The sequence below is a fragment of the Magallana gigas genome, chromosome 6 (assembly GCF_963853765.1).
Source record: "Magallana gigas chromosome 6, xbMagGiga1.1, whole genome shotgun sequence".
NCBI classification, from domain to species: domain Eukaryota; kingdom Metazoa; phylum Mollusca; class Bivalvia; order Ostreida; family Ostreidae; genus Magallana; species Magallana gigas.
The window spans coordinates 3,323,577-3,349,440 of record NC_088858.1 but is presented as its reverse complement, the minus strand read 5'-3'; the positions used below and the strand labels follow the sequence as shown (position 1 = coordinate 3,349,440).

General features: G+C 35.1%; 3 protein-coding genes across 18 annotated transcripts; 1 reads left to right on the top strand and 2 right to left on the bottom strand.

The window, feature by feature from the left end:
* Positions 1-1,420: 1,420 nt before the first annotated feature.
* Positions 1,421-5,290, bottom strand: LOC105346163 (peptidyl-prolyl cis-trans isomerase FKBP2). The gene is made up of 5 exons (XM_011454630.4): positions 5,219-5,290; positions 3,859-4,051; positions 3,451-3,563; positions 2,921-3,003; positions 1,421-1,695 (listed from the first exon to the last, which is right to left on the bottom strand). Exons 2-5 carry the CDS (start codon positions 4,036-4,038, stop codon positions 1,634-1,636), a joined length of 438 nt encoding a protein of 145 aa, XP_011452932.1. The 5' UTR covers positions 4,039-4,051; positions 5,219-5,290; the 3' UTR covers positions 1,421-1,633.
* On the top strand, positions 5,254-7,792 carry LOC105346162 (small nuclear ribonucleoprotein Sm D2). Its single transcript, XM_011454629.4, has 3 exons — positions 5,254-5,373; positions 5,743-5,922; positions 7,275-7,792. The coding sequence occupies exons 1-3, from the start codon at positions 5,369-5,371 to the stop codon at positions 7,447-7,449; spliced, it is 360 nt and encodes a 119-aa protein (XP_011452931.1). The 5' UTR covers positions 5,254-5,368; the 3' UTR covers positions 7,450-7,792.
* A 4,077-nt stretch (positions 7,793-11,869) lies between these two features.
* On the bottom strand, positions 11,870-25,480 carry LOC105346164 (uncharacterized). Of its 16 annotated transcripts, XR_004601401.2 has the most exons (10): positions 18,445-18,589; positions 17,811-17,994; positions 17,516-17,530; positions 16,856-16,876; positions 16,065-16,249; positions 15,611-15,702; positions 15,314-15,499; positions 14,794-14,828; positions 13,341-13,384; positions 11,870-12,355 (listed from the first exon to the last, which is right to left on the bottom strand). XR_004601401.2 is itself a non-coding variant. In XM_011454632.4 (9 exons), the coding sequence occupies exons 1-9, from the start codon at positions 25,262-25,264 to the stop codon at positions 12,335-12,337; spliced, it is 831 nt and encodes a 276-aa protein (XP_011452934.3). In that variant the 5' UTR covers positions 25,265-25,480; the 3' UTR covers positions 11,870-12,334. The 16 variants fall into 16 exon arrangements, 15 of the variants coding, with proteins under 15 accessions (XP_011452934.3, XP_011452933.3, XP_019930039.3 ...); XM_011454632.4 differs by lacking the exons at positions 13,341-13,384; positions 14,794-14,828; positions 18,445-18,589 and adding exons at positions 14,369-14,448; positions 25,218-25,480; XM_011454631.4 differs by lacking the exons at positions 13,341-13,384; positions 14,794-14,828; positions 18,445-18,589 and adding exons at positions 14,369-14,448; positions 21,330-21,709.
* Between the last annotated feature and the right edge of the window lie 384 nt (positions 25,481-25,864).

Below are 25,864 nucleotides of genomic sequence, written 5' to 3'. Positions count from 1 at the left end.
CACCTGTACCATGTCCTCATCCTTCATGTAAATAAACCTTACACTTATTGTGTTGTTGCTACACACTAAAGAAACTCTGAAACATCAAACAGATTATCAGTAAAGTAAGATCAGACATACTTCCTGCTGCAGTTTTTGGATGAATTTTAAATCATTGTACCTGTTTCTCAGTAAAACTGACAGCAGATTTTTAATCCCACGGCAAGTCTTTGTTTATCACAGTACCCAGTCCAAACTGATTTTGAAATTGTACCTCTTCATTAATTGTGAAAACTTTTGTGAGAATGAAATATTTACATTGAGCAGCAACAGTTTAAGTTTAGGTTATGTGGAGAACAATGGGGTTTTAGATTACATATATATATATATTACTATTATAACATTTTCTAATGTCTTCACTATATTTATTAAGTATTTTAGATTAAATTCATGGTGAATTAATTGTGAAATGCAGATATAATAACATACAAAAAAGATTACCTCAAACATTTGATAAGTTTGCTCAAGACCAGAGTTTTAAGAGTCCTATTATTGCATTGCTTTACAATGACAGTCATTCAGTGGGAAAAAGTGAATGTTCTTTCAATTGGAAAACCTGACCCCTTTAAATTTGTAAGTACTAATTATTTCTTAAAGTCTTGCATGTTGTAAAACTTAGGGGTTTTACATTTTGTTTTATTTTTGAAACATATCAATGTGTGTTGGTAAACAATTTTCTTTAGTACTGACAGGTAACTTTTAAATTTGGTTTTATGATAATTTGAATTAAATTAATTTGAAGCAATAATGTACTGTAGAAGGTGTCAGACTACTCTTAGTAGACTATCTCAGCAAGAGAGGTGTAAAAATAGATCTGTCCTTTATTGGAAGTCTCCAATTTTCAATGCATTAAATTTCATAGTTCTTTATCATTCAGCAACACATTGGATGCTGCTATTTTCTGGTCTTTAAGGACTTCCAATAAGGGGAGATCACTCGTGTGTGGATGACTCAGCTAGAGTGTTATACGTGCCAGGGAATTGTGTGTTTCTTATTGAATACAAGATTTATCATTAAAGACAAAATTTATATCATAGATTTTTTTATTATTTGTGAATTCTTAATGATTTTTAAAATACAGCCTAATAAATATATATAGAACATAAATAACGAGATTAGAATACTGAGGTATTCATAAAATACAACAAGGAAAAGGGGTCACTTTCCCTCAAAACCTACTACATTGTATATTGTAAGGGAAGCCTAGTAAGGCCAGTCCAATGCTAAAATTACTTTCAATGTAAAACAACATGTATCTGAAACCAGAAATTTATTTATAGAACCAGTTTTGTTGGTCAGTGGGAGGTGTCTGCCTTTGCAGTCTTTCTGATAAAAATTTATATAACAGTAAAGAACTAAAAATACAGTACTAAACAATGGCAATATTAAAAAGTTTTATTCTAAGAAACTTTACCAAATGCAGACAATGAGAAATGAAATTGCACTACACAGATACATACATCAGATATTTCCTTAAGTCAATACACGTATAATTTATTACCATTCTCTCCACACAAAAAACTTGACACTGAGCTAAAAATGAATATTTTAAGTGAGAGAATAAAGCCACTTGATGGTGCTGTCCCATATCTTCTTATAATTCATCGTTCCTCTCTATTCCTAGCAGCTCCACCTCAAATATAAGCACAGCCTTGGCTGAAATCAAACAAGTCAAATTTTAAAAAATGTAGCAGCAAAAGCATTCCATATGGAGATGGTTACTTCAACATGTTAGCCATACATATATTATTAATTCATTTATAAAAATTACATCACTTGTTGGAAACATGGATGAGCAACTATTATTTCAGAAGTAAATTCTCATAAAGCATACTTTTAGGCAGTGGATTTTAAAGGAAATTCAAAATTACTTGCCTAGGATGAACCGGGGTTTATTTTACAATCCAAAGTATTAATATTATTCCAAAAATAAAAGAAAAAGTGTGCAAAATAATTTGATAAAGGGCATATAACTCGCAAAAATCATCAGCCTTAAAATTCAAGCAAATATTCCTTTGTTTTTAACAACAACGAAATTCAAAAATGCCTTCTAAGTTTCTCTAAATTCTGTACAACAGTTTAAAAGGAGTTGAACTTAAAAATTGTTCATTACAAAATTCATTATACTGCCAAAATTCTAAGTTAAAAAAGGCCAAAATTCCCTAAAAAATAATGGAATCAAAATGTCCTGGTAATATGCATGTCAACACACTACACAAAATACCTACAAAGTTTTACTGAATTCCATGCAGCAGTTTAAGAGGAGTTAAGGTGGTTCGGGACACTTCCATGTTGTGACGTATTGTTTATCGAAACTTAATTTTATTGTTTATCGAAATAAACAATAAAATTAAGTGCAGTTATATAAGTAGTTTCTTTTCCAATATTGTCATCTAACAGTGTAGCGCAGTGAGTTAGAGGGTTTAATATGAATATGTAAGTCATGAGTTCGAATCCCACTGTGGGTTTTACAATTTTTACCTTTCAAAATATTTTTCAAAGCTATTTTTTGGTTAGATATTGTAAAATTTGAAAATTCTAAACTGGTGAAAGTATTTCAATTATAATGTACTTTAATCCACATTAATATTGACAGATATCCCATACCACCTTAAGCTTTCATACTGTTTATTACAACGGTATATTCAATATGTGGCCAAAATTTTAAGTTTAAAAGGGCCAACATTCCCAAAAAATTGATGGAATTGGAAATTCCTGATAATATGCACATCAACACATTATGTCTTCAATACCTACAAAGTTTTACTGAATTCCATGCAGCGGTTTAAGAGGAGATGTGCTTACAAAAAAAACAGGACTGACTGACTGATGAGAAAATTAGAACATTTGACAGAGAATGTTCCCTAGACATCTAACTTACGTGGGATTTTGGGAGGAGCACCTCTGTCTCCATAGCCCATGTCAGAGGGGATCACCAACTTCCTTTTCTCTCCTTCACACATGCTTCAAATAAAAATTTTAATTAAATCCTCATCTACAGAACCTTTAGTACAGAAAACTCTGTATAAACACTTGTATATATCAAAATTTTAGGGGTCCCAAAAATATTCTTAAGAATATCTTGTAAATTTTTTTTTACTGGGATTTTTTTTATCATTATAATTGGATACTTAATATATGATGGGGATCTTTTGCCAAAATGTGACTTCTCTTTTCATATTTACTTTTTTAAAACCACATTCTGATGCCTTTATGACCCTATTTCAAATTCATTTTTTAAAATTAATGTATAGATATACATTGTATCTATGCCAATCTCAATGAATTAATTACTAAACTGCTGAGATTATTTGATATAATTAAATTCAAACATTTTGGTTTTTGGCGGCAGGTTTTAATATTGTACACAATTGAAGTAGGGTTAAACATGTCTAATACTAAGTTACATACCCCAATAGGCCCTGGTCCCATCCTTTTATCACCTGCCCTGACCCTAGGGTGAACTTGAAAGGTTCATTTCTGTCCAAGCTACTGTCAAACTTAGTTCCATCTTCCAATTTTCCCTAAGTTCAATACATTTCTTATCAACTTGTCAAATAATGCATGAAAAGTACTATTATGGTAGCTTTTTTTTAAAATTGAATTTTAATTTTAAAAATAAATTAAAACAGAATACTGCTCTGTTTATAAACTTGCTATTTATGAAATGAAATAGGATATGCAAAATGTTTTACAGGTTATATTCCATTACAAAATCTACAGGACTATCAAGTATGTATTGCCCTGCTACTAATTGTTACTGTAATACAAATTCTTAAAATAATATAAGTTTTAGCCTTTTTAAACATAATTTCTTACTGTGTAATGCATTTTCAATACATCGCCCTTTCTAGATTTAATGGTGCACTTGTCTGGGTCGACACGTTTCTTGACACCGATTTGAAGCTTCTTCTTTTTTTCTTCCTTGTCATCACAGGAAACCATGGCTGCAAACACAGCCACAAGGATTCCCACCTGAAGAGTCTTTGAAATCTTCATGCTTCACCAATATCTGTGGATGGAATCAAAAGAATGCTATCTCTCTAGTTTCAATCTCTGATGAGAGATGACATGTCACCACTTTACTTGTCTCTTATATTCCTTTTTTTCACATCCTTACCATCCCAAGTAAACAAGTTTGGTATGTTTAGATATACAAATAAATACTCTTGGTCTGCATGTGAATTTAAAATGCCCTGGTACCAGGTACTTTATTGTAACAGAGACACTTATTACCTCTGCTGAGTTTTGACATCAGGTCCTCTGGCATAAAAATCCAGCACACCTAGTCTCTACCGATTGAGCAAAAGGCTCGTCTACCCACTAGCCAGTGCTAGTATGACATATGTGATGGTCAGACGGGTTCAAATACCGGCACCAGATAGCTTAGTTGATAGAGCACCTGACTAGAGATTCAGGGGGCCCGGGTTCTAATCCCTGTCTGGTCCATCATTATTTCCCCCATCCTGTTACATTTGGTGCAGTGACCAACCCCTGGAACTGACAAGTTAATTCCTGCCAGGGGAAGAACCTGGGGTGATCTTCGAGGGCAAAGACCATTTTTAAAGGGGGAAGGATTGTGACAGTCAGACTGGTTCAAATACCGGTGCCAGATAGCTCAGTTGGTAGAACACCTGACTAGAGATTCAGGGGGCCCGGGTTCGAATCCCTGTCTGGTTCGTCATTATTTCTACCATCCCATTACATATGACTATACCACATTACTTTCTGAAATCTGTGAGAATTCATGGATCAACTCAACAAATCCATAAGAATGGTCTTTAACAAAAACACAGCACACATTAATAAATATCAATAAAAGATTTTTCATTTAAGGAGGGTTCTTGCTGAGATTCTTGCTGTGACCAAAGAGTAACCTAACAAAGTAAGACGTGTACCGTAACAGAGTTTTCTGAAATTTAAGTAATGCTAAGACACGTTTTACTGAAGAAATACATTTTATGTTGTTGTCAATGTCACCAGGCTAAGGACACGTAACATGTAACGTTACAACACGGCCTATCTGTAAATTCTTTGTTCCTAATTTTTTCCACATAATATTTACTATTTTTCTAATCTAAATACTTTCTTAAAAATAATGAACATATAAAATAGTAAAAAATACACAATATTTAAGAAATGTATTGGAATTTAAAGAAAATAATAAATAGCCACTCACATGCTGACAGCTAAGTAGAAAATGAAAGCGGAAGTTATGAATTGGGCATGCGTAAAGCCGGCGTAAACGAACATATTTCGTTTCCGTTTGTATACAAAGGAGAAGCCGCCAAGGATTTATTAAAGCAATCAAACATCATCCTGCTTAAAAATGACGTAGGTTTTTCATTCTTGTTTTTAAAAGTATTTTCTTACTTTTTTATGAAGCCCTCAAAGCTAATTATCATGTATTGCAATGCTAACTTTTAATTTGGCCCTATCTGCTAAAGCTTCGATTTATATCTTCACATTGTATATAAAGCAAGAGATAACTTAACAGTCTGTTAAAATATATGGATCTGTTTTGGTTGAATTATATTTGTAATGTAGAGATCGAATCAAATCGACATCAGGGGTCTTTATACGTACCTGTCGATATGCAGTGTTTAATTTTTTTGGCGAAGATAGTAAGAAAAAAAAACTATTACACATAAAGTAATACTTGTCAGAGCTCTTGTGGCATCCCTTGTATTTGTATTTATCTAGGGCCCTATTGGCGAAACCGAAGAGTGAGATGACTCCAGAAGAACTGTCTCAACGTGAGCAAGAAGAATTCAACACGGGTCCACTGTCTGTCTTAACCCAGTCTGTCAAAAACAACACTCAGGTTCTGATCAACTGTAGGAACAACAAGAAGTTGCTCGCCAGGGTCAAAGCTTTCGACAGGTAGGTCGGGCTCCAACTTAAAAAGCCACAGATGTGGAACTACAGAATTACTGTGGCTTTGTGAATGCTGATGTTTGACAGTGCTGCAGATGTAGAACTAGCTGCAGGTCTGTAGCTCATGATCTGAAAAAATTCAGTTGGGCGACTTGGGAGCAACAATAATTATAGTCGCCATTTTAACATGTAAACACTAGACAAACAACACCACTTCACTTTATGGGGCTAGTAATGGTGTTTAGAAGAATAATAGAGGCAAGTTAAGTGACGATATTTTTCGCAAAATGTCTGAGGAATTTTTGTACACATTGTGGTAGGAAATAAGATTAATTATTCCAAAACTAGTGCAATTTTTTTGCGCCTTGCAGTTTTTCACTATGGAAGGCACTGTAGCTCCCAGGGCATCCATCAGGGTTGTCTCTAAAAATTTAAGTAGATGGAAGAAATAAAAAAGAAGGGGGTCTAGGGGTCTTGCTTATAGCTACATTGTGTTGAAATGCAATAATAGCCGGGTAATTTAGGCATTATAGGCGGGGGAATTCCCCGTCTCCCGGGTCTTAGAGACAACCCTGATCCATACAAATTTTCTCAGACTGGGAGCTACAGACCTGCAGCTATAAATGTAAAACTTTGTTTTCAACCTGATGTTATTCAAAGTTATTAGGAAAGGAAGGGAATGGTGCATATATTTTTGGTATTCAAATTATTAATGGAGAAAGCTCTCTCTGAACAAGTCTCTTAATCAGTAAATTTCCTTCAATCATATTACGTTAACTTTCTTGATTTCTGACATATATTGTTGGATTCATTTTACATAACCACAATTGTCCATCTTTGTTAGTTTGGTGCACTTTAATTTCAGATTTTCAAATTGTCTGGCTTCTCAATTTAAAAAGTAGCTTTATATTCAGCTCTATACATGCTTCTGTATCTTCTGTGCTCTATTGATCTAAATAGTCTGTATGGCAAATCATATTGGGGTTACCTCTCCTTGCTTACTATCACATTAACAGATATATAAACAGTATATATATATATGTATATATGTTTATCCTAATGAAAGGTTATGATAATTTTTGTTGGTTAGAAAAACTGTATAAAGGGTGAATTTCATTCTTTGTTATTTTCACTCTTCTTCATGTGCAAACAGTTTCGCCCTGCCTTAAACTCGCCCAGACAAAGTTTTGTTAAAAGCGCAATGATTTCAGTCATATTTCCTTGTATATAGTATCCATATATATGCTAGACATGTAGGATTACTAGTTTACTTATGTATTTTGAGTGATGATGATGTGTATATCAAGACTATCTGATGTAACATTACAGGACTTTACAATTGTGAAATTCCGTTGCAGGCATTGTAATATGGTCTTAGAAAATGTGAAAGAAATGTGGACAGAAGTTCCTAAAACAGGCAAAGGAAAGAAAAAGTCCAAACCTGTGAACAAAGACAGATACATCTCCAAAATGTTCCTCCGAGGAGACTCTGTGATTCTAATTCTGAGGAATCCCATGGCAACAGCAAAATAAACGGAATATGTGGCCCCCAGGGGGTGAAGTAACAAGTACTGTCGGTGTGAACCTCAGACCAGTGGTAGTTACTGGGATAAAACAGCCTGGCTACTGCCACAGCAGCAGAACACAAAGACTGTTCTAAGCTTGATAACATTATCCAGGCTCTACTTCAGAAGTTTTATATATGTGTGTACATAGACATGTTTTTATTGAAATGTTGTTACATGTATTTGTAATATTATGTGTGCTACATGAAAATCAGCAAGTTCCATTTTTCATACAATGTCAGTAAATCATCATAAACTTAATAAAAAAAAGTTGTAATTTCATTATTTCATACATAAATCTTTGAATTGGAGTTTTCATGGTAATTGGTTTAATGACTGGAAAAATAAGAGGATATTTTATATATTTGACTATTGCTATGGACAAAGCATTGATTATATTACATGACATGCTGGGGTTGAGCTAAAATATTTATTGAAAGGTTTGAATGTGTCGGCCTTCCCTGTTGACTATTTCCATGCTGGTATTGTTTAATCACTGACCATTACTTGGGATTAATGATACTACACAGGTGACCAAAGAATTTGAACCAGCATCCTTTTACTAGCCATATGCTTTTGACCTCTGAGCCAGTTTTCCTACTCGGTTCATGAAAGGAAAGAAAAATACATGTAATACGATTAGGTTTTATCATTTTAGAAAATTGTCAAACTGAAGTAGAAGCATGTATAAAACATAATGCACTCGCCATCTAAATCTATATGTATAAAAATCTTCATCCTTATACTATTAAAACGTTACCAAAAATAGTTGTATCGGAGCTTACGGTAACCCGTAAGGCTACATTGAACCTTTCCAGTTTGGGGGGATACCGGTAACACTTAAGTTATGTTTGAGTATGATCATAGGAGCATTGGCAAAAAGATGACACAGGTAAAGTAAGGATATTTAAATAATACATCTATTTATAAAAATAAGTGTATTTTTAGCTTACTAAGACTAAGTCGGGGGGAGCTAATCCTATACCTCTGGCATCAGCGTCCGGACCTGGTTAAAGTTTTTGTTGCAGGTCCTGTATCTAAGTTATTACTTGTACTATCTTCAACAAACTTGCATGGATGATGCATTTTGACTTACTTAAGGATTTGAAAGAATTGGATGCTGAATGTGGGCCATAAATTTCAGATGCTGGAGGAGGTTAAGGATTTTGGAGCTGGTTAACAGTTTTTGGAGCAGGTGCCCTCTTATGATTATATCTTAGTTATTACTGGTCCTTACTTCACTAAACTTCCTAGCAGGGTGACAGACCTTTTTAGCAATGGGGGTTATTCAATTTGTTTACAATGGTTTCAGCTATATATTCTCTTGATGACAAAAGGTAACAGAGGTGACAAGTCTTTTCCTCACTCACTGTAGCAGGGAGTCTTATTTATTTGGTTACAATGGTTACAGCGATCTTATTTATTTGGTTACATTGGTTACCCTAGCCCTAAACCCTAATCCGACTCTAACCTAACCCTGACACTAACCCTAACCTAAACTAATTTATAACCAACGTTACCAGCAACAACTGTAACCTGTCATAAGTACATCCAAGTTTGTAAATCATGCATAATTAAGCGCTGTGACCAATGTTACTTGGTACAGATAGAAAGTGGGTCAAAGTCAGGACTAATTTCTGGCAATGTATGAAAATAGTAGTAATGAAATATCGCGTTTCTCAGATTGTTCGGTTATGGCTTCAAACTAAAATCTTCGCTTGATAACACCCAGTGTGATATGTCTGTATAAATTAGTCGCTGATCATGTAATAAAATAATTCCGGCTCGGTGAATACTGTACTTCTCGGGTGGCTAAATTATATATCGCATAGACCTAAATATTAACAGCAATAATTGTATAGTTTCATATGATACGATATTGTATAATATGATATTGTATTGTATAAAATATCATTGTATCACATGGTATTATATCGTGTGATATAAAACAATGTAGTTTTAATGTATATTTTACATATGATACAATATATTATGTATCATACTCGTACAATACAATATCATAATTTATAAAACGATATCATATTGTAATATATAATGATATTTACATGATAAAATATCATATCTTGATACATTGTCATATCATATATAACAATATCATATTATATCATTATATATTACATAAAGAATAATATATACCGTTTTCCATATCACAGCCTGTATCAGCCCGACACTCCAATATCAGTCCGAGGGCCGATACTGAGGGCTAATACAGGCTGTGATACATAGAAAGGGTATCTATTTTTATATTTATTACATACTTAGTACTAAAATTAAAAACACCAACTTGAACAAATTGATTGTAAGTATTATTTGAAAAAAGTATGTGCATGTATTAAATAAAAATATGAGATCTACAGAGTGTAATTGTTTTAACAAACATGTAGCCAAGGAACCGGATTTTCCTTAGGTTTTAAAAGTTAACTGCTCCAAAATATTTTCTAGCGTTTGAAGTTTTCAACTGCATTTAAAAATTTCAACTGTTACAAATGTTTTATTTTTCGTCTGTAAACATGCACAAATGCCAAAATGAAAAAAGGCAGAGGAGTTCCGCAAGGGGTGTGATACGGATCCGTATCAGCCCTAGAGGGCTGATAACCTGTATCAGCCCTGGGGGCCGATACGATTGTTGTGATGTCATCTGTATCACATATGCACAAACCTGCATACTATTATGAATACTCATTACTAAGTATGTAATAAATTATTATATTGTATCATGATATATTATATGACATAATATTGTTTAGTATCATAGGACGCAATATCATGTTTTATATTAGTTTATTATCAAACAATTTTTTTAACATATGATATTGTGTCAAACCACACTACAGTATCTATATATAATATCCAAGATCATAAACTATGATTTTCATATAATATGATAAATGTGGTCTCATAAAGGTGATGCCTAATAAAGGTGATGCCTCGTCTCGGTGAGTTTTGTCATCTGTGATTACCTATGTTTGTTTTGGAACACACATAAAGAGAGTTTATTTGAAACCTTCTGTGCTGGAAGCTCACGTTAACATCTGGAATACACATGGTTATACACGCCTAACGCTGTCCTTCCTGTCAGAATTCTGTCAGTGATACACAAAATGAGCTAGGTCATATTTATATCAGATCGAGCCTTGACCCTTGTGTTGGTGGTTAACAAGGTTATTCCTATTAAACTGACCAAACCTTGCTTTTTCAGTCTTTTAAAACTCTGCTTTCTGTCAGTTGTAAATAACTTTAAGGTCAAACCATAACATTGAAGTAATTGTACGAATATGGCCTTTTCTGTCATAATTATACAAGAACACACACTGTAGTCCATAAACCTTGAGCTTTCTCTCAGTGTGTGAGAGTCCACAAGGTTTGTTGACTATCGTCAAGTATATAGATCCCTCCTTTTTATAAGACACCACTTTGCCCGTTGTGTCAGTTACGTACACTGAACTTCCGCCTTGCTGTTTAGATATTTACATTTTCAACTGTCTTTGTCTGTGATAACATTACAAATCAATTTTGAACCCTAAAACTCAATAACTTCATAAAACATGAGCAACACAAAATGGGCGTGTCTTATAGAATAACCGAAAAACGGTAATGGCTGCACCGCGTAGTACTTAATTAGTAAATAACATGTGCTACATGAAAAAATGAAGCCTTTAAAATAATGTTGTTTTAAAGTGTACAAATTGGAAATAATATGAACTTGCAAATATTTAAGTAATAATGAATCATACATTCTTTGTATATTATGAGGTGATTATTTCGGTCGGAGTGTAGTCATTTCTATCATAAAGCCCTTCAGGCTTTATTTGATTTGACCACGCCCGACCGAAATTATCACCTCATAATACTCAAAGAATGATTCCTTATTCCTTAAATATTTGCAAGTTCATATTGTCGATAAAATGACCATACCCTGTTCTTTGTATCTGTAATATTACATTTATATGACGTACTACAGGTCATATTGAACTCATCAAATGTTTATAAAAAGTCATAATGAAGACAACAGACCTCCTCAGACTTGTGCTCTCTCTCTCTCTCTCTCTCTCTCTCTCTCTCTCTCTCTCTCTCTCTCTCTCTCTCTCAGTGACACACAAAATGGGGCCACGTTTTTGTCAGACCGCACCTTGACCTTGCCTTCCATTATACTAGAGGTCACACACTGGAATTCGACCTTGCTGTTTGAATTTTTAAATTGCAAGTTCATATAAATCTGATCGAAACTTGTATAGTATCAGTCATCAGTATCAGTCATTGTCTTAGTTCTCATAAATGTTAAATATGACCTTGGTATCAATGGTACTCGGGTAACATTTGTTTCCTTTGCTCGTATCCGCTTGTTGTCGCTTTAAAAAAAAACAAACAAGTGTTTGCAACTGTATATTTCATGATAATGGTACTTAGATCTCCTCATCACATTGTATACAATAACAGAAAGCAACAGGTAAGCTAGTCAATACTGATGGCCACCGACTGAATCCTACAGCGTCTCTCAACAGTGAGCAAATGTCGGACGAAACTGTTCTACACGTGTGTGTTTAAGTCAACACCAGTGCAAAAGATTAATTATTGAACAGTTTGATGTTGCAAAATGTTTTTTTTTTCTTCTTTTTTACAAATATAAAGTAATAAATAAAAAACAAATAAATATCTATGAAATGTCAAATAAAATACAGTGTATTGTTTATGAAAAAAAATAAATAATAAATTCTATGTCTTTCTTAATATTGCGATAAAAAATCTGAAGGGTGGGAAACATTTTACAACGAATGTGCTTGTTTCTGGGTAGTGCGTGCTTCACCAAACCCCCCTCTCCAGCAAGCGTGCCTTCAATCGAAAACGGGATGCCACTGAAACAAAGAAAAGTTTCAGTGTCACCATCTTATGACGTCAAAATAAGTCACATGACATCAATCCAAAAAGCGGAGGCTTTGCTTTGATAGTTCCAGATAGGGTAAGAAAGTTTGGCAATTCATGAGTAAAATCATAAAATTAACTCAGAATATAAAAAACGTTAACTATCACTGAATTAAAATAACTTAAAAGAATATATTCTTTTGTTTTGCGCATGTTTACATCAACCAAATTAACTTGTAATAAATATATAAAAGGTCTACTTTTTCTTAATCATTATTATTAGTAGAAGTAGTAAATAAAAGCTATGATTTTGTTTCCATGCAATTAATTTCAGTCGCTACATGCTTTATTCGTCATGCCACAAATTGATAAAGTTAAAACGGCCTCAGTGAGTATCTATCAATTAATTTGATAACAAATAATGGTAATTAAGCTGAAAAGAACACATCTCTTTACACGTTGTGAAAGTCTGTGAGATTCTATATATGCATGCTGTGAAAGAGATACTAACGGGCAAGCCATACACATGCCTTGTGGAAAAACAAAAATCTCTGAAAGGATTTGTTAGTAGAACGATCAAGACATCCAAAACAACCAACAACATTCTACTTATAGACATGTTTTTACACTATTAAACAGCACGTTATAATGTTCAGGGAACACCACGAACACACATTGAAATAAAACAAATAAAAGAGCGCATGCGTTTGACATCCTGTCAAGATATACCCTCTTCCGCCACCAAAAGCTAGAACACGGGGGGTGGGGGGATGAGAGCCTCTCCCGGTACCCCCAGCCAGCGACCATAGGCTCCTAGCGACTTCCGCAAGCCCACTGTCAAAGGAATTAGTTAACATCACACTATCAGACCGAGTGCCAGCTTAAATGTTGCTATCTGCCTTAACATGACTATAAATCTATCACAGTTTCGCTTTCTGTTTTCCCCAATAAGAGTTTGATGAATCACATTTCTATTACCAAAATTGTCTATTCATGGTTTTTAATGTCTTCTATGGCCCAAACTGAAAATAAAAATGGGAACAAGAAGTGTCATTATTACAGTTCTTACTACTAATTAAAAGTACTTATTGGACATCGCAGACATCTTGTATTTCTCATACATGTCAAAAAGCACCAGAACCTTGCAGTGCGTCAATTATATACTTTGTAGTGTTAATTAAATGTCACTTGTTTCAACATTACGTGCAGACTTTCTACCAATAAACCAATTGTACAAGAAAGAAAAAAGTTAAAGCATTTTTGTGTACAATATAAATGCCATTTCCAACAGGCTCATGCAAAAATATTGACATGTATGTGAAATCACACGACACCGCATTGTCTAAAACCAAAAACCACGAGAAATCGTTCGAGGAATGAATTAACTATACTAGCTTGAAAAGTATCATCTACTACACGCACTGAAATGTTGCCTACTGGTCACTCAAAATAATTTATTCTTTCTCCGATGATTGTCTCGTGATTTAGTGCGCGTGCGCGACAGAACACGTGATGGTCACAAAGGTTACCTTATTCTGTCAGATGCTCTGATACGGATTGGTCCATATCAGGAATGTACTCTGTAAATTTAGTATAGAGTGAAAATTGATTCAAGTGATTGGGGTATACTAGTATTCTGATAAATGGGGTAATATAAGTATGCTAGTAGATTCCGAAGGGTTTCCGACAACACAGTGTAAGGGACAGAGGTATAGGGACTGGTTACTTCTGGAAACAATCAATGCCCACACCTTTACCTCAGTCGCTATCTGATTCCTCCGCCACATAACCATCATAGTCGTCTAGATACCCTACCATTCAACAACATTGAATTACAAGAGGTCGAAATTATAAATAAAAAAATGTGTGCCTAATTCTTATCCAATAGTGTAATCCCGACTAGATTCTTAACATTCAGCAACCATGCTTCTTACCCCCCCCCCCCCCCCCCCCCGCCCCCTCCCCCGAACTGGCATCCAGTCTGAACTGCAGTCTGCAACATTTACCGAAACTTTGCTGCTGCTAACGAGGCTATCCCACAAAGTCTCGTCCATGTTATAGTCTCGCGGTAAATATCGTATGTAAACTAGATAAGATACAAAAAAGTTTAGCAATTTAACCTTTTTGATGAAGTTCAGTAAACAATGCAACATTATGATAGATGATCGCATGAAGGTTATGAGTATGGAATTAATTTGAGAAATTTGAATAATTTGAGTGATTTGTAGAGAGGCGTGATAAAGTAACTGGAAGAAAAAATGGTGCAGTTTACATTTGCAAAAAAAAAGATAAATAAATAAATGAATTCTTAAGATAAACTAGCTTACATGTACAGCGATTATATATGTAGGAGGAAAAGACAGATAATACCGCAGTAGAGAGACCAGAGTTGGTCTGCTATATAGGGTTATACGTAGATCTATATAACTACCTGATGGTTCTAGTAATATACGCTCAGCTCCAGGCCTGTGTACCAAGAGGAAAGTGTGAAGTCACCATAACTATTTCTAATTAAAGTTTCATGCAGTTTTGTTGATTGATTTAAAAATGTGCCTGTTTTCGGTGCTTAGAATAAAAGAGACCAATGAAACACTATCTATAGTTTGCATAGGGTAAATATTGGAAAAAACCATTTCTTGTTTAAATTTTAATTTTGATGGAAAATAAACAATATTAAAAAAAAAGGCTCTTTGCTAAATGTAAACAAAGGGCTTTTTTCGTGATGTAATTATATCCAAAAATCAATTAGCATATTTGCAGTTGGTAGTCTACAAGTATTTGATATATTTCCCCCTTTTCTAAAAATACAGTTCCTCATTGCAATTCGCAACTGGTTTATATTCAATGTCTACTCTACTAATTCTCTGATATTTTTTTTCTCTGACAGGACCTGTTTAATATAAGATGGTCAGTCATTCATTGACTGGAGGTCATCACTAAGAGATACTTACGGTCCATGGGTTTGTTCTGCTCCTGGTACCAGTACTTGAAGCCATTCTTGGCGTGCTGGTTGTAGGTCGTGTTCAGTTTGTTCTTCTTACTCGAGTGCACCCTGTTGATTGTCTGGGGCACGGGGATTTTGGCGGGTTCAATCGCTCGCGGCATCACCAACCGGTTGTCTACTTGTTTTACCGTACCTGAAATAGCCAAATCAGGTTTTTATTCAAATACCTGTATATCACTAGATACTTTACAAAATATACATGTATACTAATGATTTGCTCAAATTATCACTTTTTGAGACTTACCCTCAACAAATGCCAAATGACTACCGGAACTAGCTGTACATGACGTAATGTGTCTCCATCGTCCACCTGCTCTTCCCATTCTGTATAAATTCCTGTAAAGAGTCAAAAACATCTAATTTAAAGTGATGTATTTACTTGAAAGATTGTTTTTCCGGGAAAGTTCCAGACGGCGAACAAAGAAACAGGTTCTGCTAGATCTACCTCTTAAGGTATATCTCTCTGATAAGGGGATAGGGAGTTCAAGAAAATGTATAGTGCATTGTAATTAAAAAACAAGTTGTTTATTTTTAATGCTTCGTGAAATTCTTCTGATATTTAAATGATACATGTATATTGAATCAGCCACATAATCCCAAATATTGGGCAGAACGTTTACAACTTGACGAGAGTACACTATACAATAACACCTTGTTTGTGATTACGATATGCAGTTTATACTCGCCATGACACTTACATGTTCTCGGGGGACATGTTCTGTTTCCACATACGGGTGTAGTACTGTTTGGTGAAAGGGTCCATGTCATTGTCGCTCTGAGAAAACCCGCCAAAAGTGCGCTCTCTTCTGATTGGCTGAGGAGTGGGAGGGGCGGGTGTCTGTAGACGATTGTTGATGTCCGGGTAGAAAAGTCGAGAATCGGTCTGCGGGGGAGATCATAGTGATAAATTAAAATTTTTGGCTTCGATCTTTTTTACACTAAAATTGGACACTTCTTTAATCTCAATGACTGCACTTTTCTTTCTTGATTTCATTTTCTTTTAAAACACATCCTATTCATACATAACATTTCATACCACTACATTGATTTAAATATGTTGACCATTTCCATTATTAATACATGAAGTATCATTCAGTTAGAAGATTTTAAGTAAAGAATTAGTCTGTAATACATATACATGTATATAATTTTAATATACACGTTACATACATGACAACTGTTAGATTTTGATTTAAGGCAACACTCCCATCCATCGCTTCTAGCCTATTTACAAACGTTCCAATTTCTACAAGTTTTCTCTCGACCTAAGCTTAGTACACGATCCGCCACCTTCCGTTCGTCATACAAACGAACCTACACCAACAGTTGCCTTACAAGTTTCCAGAGACCTTTAACTTAAAAGTGCAGCGTTGCTTAATTTTTAATTTTGATCAAATACGATAAGACGTTTAGATTGTTTGATAGCGAGCGTTGGCAGGTGCCCTTGGATGGTAAGGCATCTGTTGGTGGTGCTACATAGACTGTTTACCGGCCGTAGGTAGTCCCCGTACTGCACAAATAATTCAACACAATCAATAAAACAGATTAAAGATCTAATTATCATATCGATAAAATGGCCCGTGTCTTTTTGGGGCCATACTTTACTAACAGTCAGCATATAAAGATTTCTTACGCTAGTGTACGGCCTTGTAAAGGAAGAAACGCTTCTTAAAGAATGAGGAATGTTATTTCAAGACCTTTATTTTAATGCATGCAAATTGCCTCGTGATCATTAGATTAATAGTAATATACCTAAAGTAAACAAAGAAACAAGATCACACACGATAAAGTTAAGCTACAGTTTATGTCAACATGTCAACTGCATGCAATGGTTAAGACTTTTAAAGCAAACCTTTACTGCAAATAATGTTTCATGAGAAGCAACATTTTATATTGATTACCAAGAGGTTTTTAAAAAAGTCATTTTTCACTTTCACTTTTTTTTTGTGGTTGAATGCCTTTAATTCTTTGTAAGTTTAAATATCGCTTTCCTCTCATTTGCTGTACATAAATTGCAAAGTGTTTGAAGTGGTATACCATTATGATGCCATGTGGTATACTTCTAATAATACCACATTGTATGATGTCATTAGATGATATGCTATCATTTCCTGTTTGATCTATATTTTGTTGTTACTTTTCAACTTACCCTCTGAACGTTATCCTAAATTGTCCCGTGAAAGCACAATGATATAAAATAATTTACACATTAAAATAAATGTATCCTTCAAAAATGTTTTACCAAGTTTACAAGATTATTGACATATTCTACTGATGAACAATAAAGGGAATATTCTACTCGAATTTGTTGATATACATTGTAATCAATACACTTATAGAAAGAATAGAGGTAAGGAAATTGTCTGAGCGAATGTAGTACACAAGTACCTGTGAGAAGCCTTGTCTGAGCGAATGTAGTACACAATACCTGTGAGTAGCCTTACCTGTGTTCCTAGATTTATCCTTGAGGATGGCCTTGACCCCAGCACCACTGTGTTTGACCTTCTGAGGGGAGTTCCCCGACCCTCCTTCATAGGGGTGTATCGACCAGAGTAGGGTCCTTCATTCGCGGGGGGATACATCATCCCATCGTCATAATCATTGGTCTGGTACACATCGGAGGGGTACCTGTTGAACAGACAAACAGACGCTCAAGTAGGAAAAGTAAAGCCACGTTATATACGTACATATATACATTTACATACGTTAGATGTTTAAACTCGACATACATATCCAACTCATTCCTAGCGAAACTCAACCACAGTCAAGAACTCATTCACAAATAAGAAACATAAATCTTCCGTTGGCTTTGAAACAAACCTTCCTCTCACACTTAACCAAACGTTTCTTTGACCTCGGCCACTGACATAAACATTCTTATGAATCTGACATTCCTTTGACCCACTAACACAAACCTCAGATACCAATGACTCGAAAAAAGCCCTGCTTTTTGACACTGACAATTTTTTTTCCACTTCTACCGGACCTATTCATGACCTCGGACACTGATATAAACCGCCCTTTGACCTCAGAAACCACTGACTCGGACATAAACGTTCCACTGACTCGGACACGCACCTGCCACTGAAGTGACGCGGCGTCCGGCGTCTGCGGAGCACGATGTCCAGATTAGACGTGTCCAGCCAGACGACGTTTCTGGGCGTGCCGTGTCGTTCAGGTCGCTGCATTACCACAGATTTTGTGAAATTGTCTATTTTTCTGGGGCACCCACAAAAAACGTCATGATACTAGTTCGACTGAAACTTGACAAAAACTTGGACAAGTCTTAACAGTGTGTAGTTAGATATCTGTTGTGTATTCACAACAAATAAATAATTCAACATATTTCCTTTTTTCTCCAGGGAAACTACGCATTTATTTCAAAGACTTGTCTACCCGTCTACTAAAGAGGTAGTGCACAGGTAATGTTACAGCGACTGTTCAGTGGATTTTCCTGAAGTTTGGAGATCTTCTCTATATTTATGGCAATCTTACATGCAAACCTTAAGTCACTGAAAAGAGAAACAACTACGGAGAAAAAACCCTAATGTTTAGAGCTAGAACGTAAACTGGACAAGTACTAGTAATTCTTATCTGAACAATGGTTCTACAATTCGTGTTACCTGGTATTCTTTTGAGTAAACTAAACAGCAGTTATTAATGTGTTTCTTATGCAGAAAGTTGCATGGTTCTACAGAGAGCATTTTCAACTATTTTTATACTCATTATCTTAATGTTTCCCAGGCATGCTTTTGCCACAAAATTGCATTAAATATGACAGGACAAGCATCAAAGCTCTAAATCAATGTGGGTTTTTTCATAACCATTGTAAGATCAAATTAACCATCATTCAAGGCATGGTAATTTTCAATACAATTAATATTTTTGTGTATTTCTTTATCAAAAAGAACCAAACCTTGGGCCCATTATAAATTGGTATTTTATAAACATGAAAGTAAGACCTATACAGAACTGTCATCTAAACAGATTGACAATCAGTCAACCAAAGGACATTTGTCATTAAATAGAACCATTATTTACACAAAGCGTGGAATAATTTGTTGTCATTAATCATTGTTTTGACTGTTTTTTCTGGGTGAAAAAGTTGTCTTAACTATATCAAAAACAGTGTTTATCGTCTGATGATAAACTTAAGGAATTGCCGCTGTTTTTAAACTGGTGAATCCTTTGGCATCACATGATTTAGAATGACGTTATCTCTCTCTAAAAATTGAAAACTGCCACTTATTTGCCTTATTCAAGGGTTTGTAAGCCTTCGCAGAATTGAGCAATATATAAATTCAATTAAATCAACAGAATAGAGCTACATAAAAGATTTTTTTAATTTATTTACAAACCTAAATAATACCAAGGACGGGGTAATACCAGCGCCACTTTCCAATCCATTAAATCCTTATAATATTTTACGTTATATCAAAGCTCCAGTAATTGTTATACAGTGTATAGTGTTATACAGTGTATAGTGTTATACAGTGTATAGTGTTATACAGTGTATAGTGTTATACAGTGTATAGTGTTATACAGTGTATAGTGTTATACAGTGTATGGAGAAAATTGAGGTAAGAATGAACTGAACTCAATTTAGGTGTCGCTTCCAAAAGACAGACTTTACAGTGGACCGATTAGATTTATGCCAAAAACTTTAATGTGACTATGTTTAGCAAAAGACTGCCTGTCCTACCCCCCCCCCCCCCCCCCCCCACACCCACACACACACACCCTAACTTTCTTTTTAAATGTACTTTTTCTGATATTAATATAGAGTAAAATAAATAAATACAAGCCAATTGGAAAACGATGCTACCTGCTTAAGAGGAAAAAAACTATCGTACAACTGACCAATACTGTTTACATTGTTCACAAAACAATCAAATTTGAGATGATTCTGAGTATCTTAAAGTATAACCAGCAGATATACCGGTATATCAATGAGAATATCGGATGTTGGCAACTCAGGAATCGGTACCATCGAACAATGGAAGGTGCAATATTGACTTAGGTGTTAAATTCCTTCTACAAATCAATGACACTCGCCTCGGAGTTGAATTCTATTTCAAGTATCAATGTCCGTATACCTGTCTATAGGATAAGGTATTGAAATACATCTTTGTCTCCCGCGCGTTTCAATGCGAATATCGGCATAATGCATTGGCGTGAATAAGCCCTATCGCACGCCATTCGCTCGCCTGGCTGGCAGCTCCTAAATCAATCGGGAAATATTCAATTAATCAATTAGATAAAATTGAAAACGAGATAATTTTAAAAGATTGTTTCAGTATTTGGACACATTCTGTTTCCACAGAATGAATGGAATAAGAGTATTAGCGCAATAAGTGTATGTAATCTATTACGCAACCGTGGAAGTGCCTAAGACACAATGAATGAACCTTTAACACACCAGTCATGTCTGAGCCTTAGGTTTCCTAAAGAAGTGAAAAGATTGAGTTCTTAAAGATCAAAAAATCAATCTGTAAGACTGAATTCTTCATTATAAATGTTGGGTTAAAACTTGCCCCTGAACGAAGGCCGCGGTTTTATCATGGAGTAATTAGAACACGAACCTCTGAATTTTAAGAAGTTTAAATAGCGCAGACTCAAGCAGCCCAGTGATCAATATAGATATTAATTTCAATATTTAAAAAGATATCTATCTGGCGATCATATCAGATTAAGTCCCTGATCATTCGTCTACTAATGTGTGTCCTTGACATAAAAATTGCTCAGACTTGAATATTTATGAAAGAAAACTAATAAATATAAGCAATTTAATAAATAATTTGTCAATTACTAGTATGTGACAAGTCAAAACAGTCTGTATTTTCGCTGTAAGTCGAGTGAATTTTAAGATTTCTTTTAAAATAAGCAACAGTATTCTTTTAAGATTAAACCTTCCGTTTAACTATAGAAATAAGTTGCCATAGAAACACTATCGAGATACTTACACGTCATATCCCTCTAAAGAAGTATATGGTCTTCTATGTCCGGGCATTTTGAACAAATGTGTCAAATGATCATTAGAGAAGAAACACTTTCACTCAATGAATGACATCAAACACGGAGAAAAGGTCTGAATCAGTTTGTGTCTCTTCCGGTCAGGGAAGGGTAAGCGGTTACCCTGGATACAGACCGGAAATGTAATAGATTCAGATATCAATAGAACAGAAGTAATCCACAATGGGTACACGGCTGCTCCAAAGGACTGCAATTCCAACGATTATACACAGAGCAAATACGTCAAAGACTTTAAACCGCTCCGTAAGCCTCAGCGGGGTAAAGAGCTGATTTACAATGCAGTGAAAAGAAAACTGTTCCAAGCTTACACGTTTGACGGGAGAAATTTAAATGTTTGAATTAACGACGGTCCTATAGCTTTTAAAGTCCACCTTAATTATATGATTAACTGTTACAGTACACATTGTGTAAGTAAGATGGATTGAAATATTTTAAAAGTTTTTATCTGGTTTAATTGAGAAGTTTACTTTGTGCTTGGAAATTGAAAGGGGTTCGTTCCAAGTAGGTTTAAACCATGTGCACCTGTTTAAAATATAAATAAGATATATTGGGGGCAATTGGAAATTGTAGATAATCTGTTTTATCCCATGTGTATGTTCCGATCTAAAATTTCAAAAAACGTTAATAAAAAGGAAGCTTACGAACCTAAATTCAAAATAAGAATCCAACTCCGTAACAATCAAGTTTAACTTTAAAAAGCCTTACTAAACTGTGAAATACTTTCTTTGGTGGTGGTTCATGTGAGTATGAAGGTAGGGAGCATTGCAGAAAAAATTACATAACCCATCACAAAAGGTTAATCAATCAGATTGACAGGTTACTGGTAATAAAATGATTGATTCCTTATTAGCAATACTAGTATACAGTAAGAATTACAGTAGATAGCATTTTGCTGGTTCTATTAACATCTCTTTCTGGATCTCTGTTCGAAAATTCTTATAAATTGATTAACAATACGTAGAAAATCTTTATTGTGGACCATGACGTCGCAATACAAGGAACAGCCAGTTCTTCCATATATGGAAGGTTATTACAACCTAAATGGATGTCTTGTCTTTTCAGTCCATGCTCTCTACCGAATGTAGTGAAGTTTCAAATTATCCCCAAATAATCCATTGTACAGTTAGCCTCAGAATAACATAAGACATACTTCATTATAGGTTTCTATTTGATTAAACGTTGTCAGTTGACAAACTGACCACTGCTAGATAATGTGTTAGGGAGGCTGCATGGATGCTCAACAAATTGTCATCAGATCTAGCGCAGAAAAAGCTGTATTTAAGTCATTACCTGTGTCAGACTGAGTAAAGAAAAACCTCAAAATAGTATAGCTTTTAAGTGTAAATATTTTCCTACATTGTTTTATACACCGCTCTTTATTTCAAGGAGATTAATATAGTCTAGATACCACCGAGCCCTCTTAAAGGCGGTTATAAACAGTTTAAGGTGCAAAGGTATATATACTTGTATAAATTATGCGCAGACAAATTGATTTAAACTAGTAAGATCATGATTCGGTTTTGTCAAAAGTTGTAAGAGCAAAGTGGAATTTCTTTGAAAAAAAATAAAAGAGAAGTGCTCAGTGGATGTCAATATAATATATAATGCCCATGTCTAACTAGCCGTTTAAACACAATGAGGAAACATGCTCAGCAATTGATAATTACACAGATATTGTCCATACACCCTGCAGTAGTTATGAAACGACTTATATTGGATAATACTTGTAAAAAATAATCGATTGATTATGTATCTCTTAGGTAACACTTGATTTTCAGAGCGAATATTTCATAGGTTGCCAAACCAAATCCATCTGATGTTGACCTCATTTTGTTTTTTTACCCCCCCCCCCCTTTCAAAAAAAGAAGAAAATAAAATATAGTTTTTCTGAGGAAAAAAAATTACCAGAATGATTTAGGTAAGATAATCATTAATATATCGGTTTTTCTGTAGTGCATGAAATCATATTTTATTAGATAAAGATCAATCAAATATTACATTTTTTAAAAGCTGAAGAAAACTTTAAAAAAACATTTTGAGAAAATGCATAACGTTACCATGAGCATGTAAATCTTTGCAAAATATTTGCAGTCAAGTTCGAAAAATATACTTTTTAGTATTTAGTATTCATGCGAGGATCAAAGAAATTTCCGGATGGGGTCCGTGGGATAACTGGGTTTGCTAGGGGGGAGGATGGTGGGGGTCTGAGCCTATTATCTGCAATTTTACCGTGGGAATTCAATAAGTTTGAATTTTTCGAACCATCCACCCCACCCCCTCCAACCTTTATATATAGATCCGCTCAAATTTGGTACCTGGTAAGTCTCGTTTCATGTACCTCATATGAGATGAAAGAAAGGTAACTCTCTATATTGAGATACAGAGTCTCGTCAGCTCAGTTTTATACTTAGTCTTGTTTGAGATTCATTATATTGTAAAAAGGTTATAAAATTGAGCAAACATTCCTGTGTCATGTTTGGAGATTTATGGCTGCGGCATGTTGACGATGTGATTGTTGTGTTTTATGCCCGCCCGTCGTCTGGCCCACATTTCTCAATGGTATAATGTTGTTGAACGTCTGCAGATGACCCACAGAGATTAAACCCCATCAAGTCCATTCACGGGGGCACCATCTCCGACAAAGCCGACTAATGTGACGACCATTCCAGTCAGCGGAAGCATTGTCTCAATCTTAAAAATCACTGCCCGCCTCAGAGTGCTGACAGATTTACCAAATGTAGCAAGCTCTGTTGTCAAGCGTTTATGGAGTATATTGTAAATAAATCTCTTCTCACTTTGCGTTTCTTTAACCCGAAATACATGAGTCCATAACATGATTAGAACATCACATAAGATTAATGCTAGCATGCGAGGATCTAGAGGGGGGTCCCGACCCCCCCCCCCGGAAAATGAAAATTTATCAAATTTACATAGTAAAATTATCGCAAATATGCCTCGGACCCCCCCCCCCCCCCTCCCAGGCAAACAGAATTATCCTTCGGATCCCCCCCCTTCCCCCCGGAAAAAATTCTGGATCCGCGCATGGCTAGACTGTGACTTGAAAATAACAATAATATACAAATATTCTCGTCACCTCGAAGAAGCTCAGTCTCTTCATGCTACCCCCCCCCCCCCCACTACCACCGCCCATATTCCCTTCCTTTCCTGTCTTGAACACGATATAGACGATAAAAGAGCATCTCGGGTCATTCTAAATAATTACTGAATTGTTTATGTCTCAATAATGAATTAGTTAACGCTAACCCAATGTCATAATCAGCTTTTGATAATCAATACGTATTATGTTAATAACATTAACCCGACCAACCCTAATATAAAAATGTTACAACTTCTGTCGTACAAAATTCTTTTAAAATTATCATCTTTCTGGACATCCAATACACGTAATGTTTCACTTGTTCGTTAAATTTTACTTGAAATGGGTCGATATTGAAAGTTGCGGTATGTGTCATAAACGACTGTCATTTCACAGCAATGTGTGGCCAATTTTTCCATTTTCGAAATATCTTAAATTCTACAATATCAAAGTAGAATGCTTTATCTTTAACATTATCTAAATGATTACTTAAATTTGATATACGATGGTTTACTGGAGTAGAGTTCCAGTCGCATGATATTCTTCAGCTATCGATGGTGTTGTCTGGTATGGCTATAGTAATCTGTGTTTTATTTTGCATATTAACTTTTAAGTCATGTACACATACTAGTAAATAAACCTAGTTATATTGTTGCTCATGATACAACCATATGATACAACCACAAATGAATTTAAAAACAAAACAGCAAGTGGTCCTTACCTTGTAGCCCCGTAGATCGGGGGAAGGCTAAGTTCCGTTCTGAGCATCCTCTTGTCTTCTGTCAGGTCCGCAGTTTCCCGTTTTCTCTCAGGTCGTCGTTACCAAGCACTAGTTGTGTGTGACGACAGGACAACTATGACAATCTGTCAACAGTTTCTGCACAAACGTCTTTGTTCACAAGACTGTCGACATCTACTGATCACAAGAGATTACCTAAAACCAAGACACAACGAGCCGCCCAATCTAACATCGCTACACACTCAACTCGGCATGCACCGAACCAGAGGTTTTAATGCCGGGTATTTTAATCTCCATATTGTTTGAATTGCAACTTTTTGCAGAGTGTGTTGAAATGGATTATCTTAATTAAACAGATTAACAATAAAATGGATTAATAGAGTGGATGAACTAATTAGGCACTTGCCGACGAAATCGATTTTCTACTTCTTATCGAGAAATAAAGTGAATTGTTGAAAAAAGTTTTGGAGACTTCTCAAGAACTTAAATCAGACCGAGAATTAGGCTTGGGCCTAAGGGTGATAGTCTGCCGGTTGAGATTGGTCGCCTGCATGTTGTTGAGACAGTCAATATTCTGCACATAATAAGAGGAGCTGTGGTATATTTGAAATTCAAACTCAAATTTAATG

Coding starts and splice junctions, on each gene's coding strand:
- LOC105346163 (XM_011454630.4), bottom strand. CDS start 4,038: ATGAAGATTTCAAAGACTCTTCAGGTGGGAATCCTTGTGGCTGTGTTT. Junction 3,004..3,450: donor TGGGACCAGGGCCTATTGGG/GTATGTAACTTA, acceptor TTTTATTTGAAG/CATGTGTGAAGGAGAGAAAA. Junction 1,696..2,920: donor TGCTCCTCCCAAAATCCCAC/GTAAGTTAGATG, acceptor GTTTGATTTCAG/CCAAGGCTGTGCTTATATTT.
- LOC105346162 (XM_011454629.4), top strand. Junction 5,923..7,274: donor AGGGTCAAAGCTTTCGACAG/GTAGGTCGGGCT, acceptor ATTCCGTTGCAG/GCATTGTAATATGGTCTTAG.
- LOC105346164 (XM_020074478.3), bottom strand. CDS start 18,554: ATGCAGCGACCTGAACGACACGGCACGCCCAGAAACGTCGTCTGGCTG. Junction 16,250..16,855: donor ACGGGGACTACCTACGGCCG/GTAAACAGTCTA, acceptor TCTCCCCCGCAG/ACCGATTCTCGACTTTTCTA. Junction 15,500..15,610: donor TCATTTGGCATTTGTTGAGG/GTAAGTCTCAAA, acceptor TGGCTATTTCAG/GTACGGTAAAACAAGTAGAC.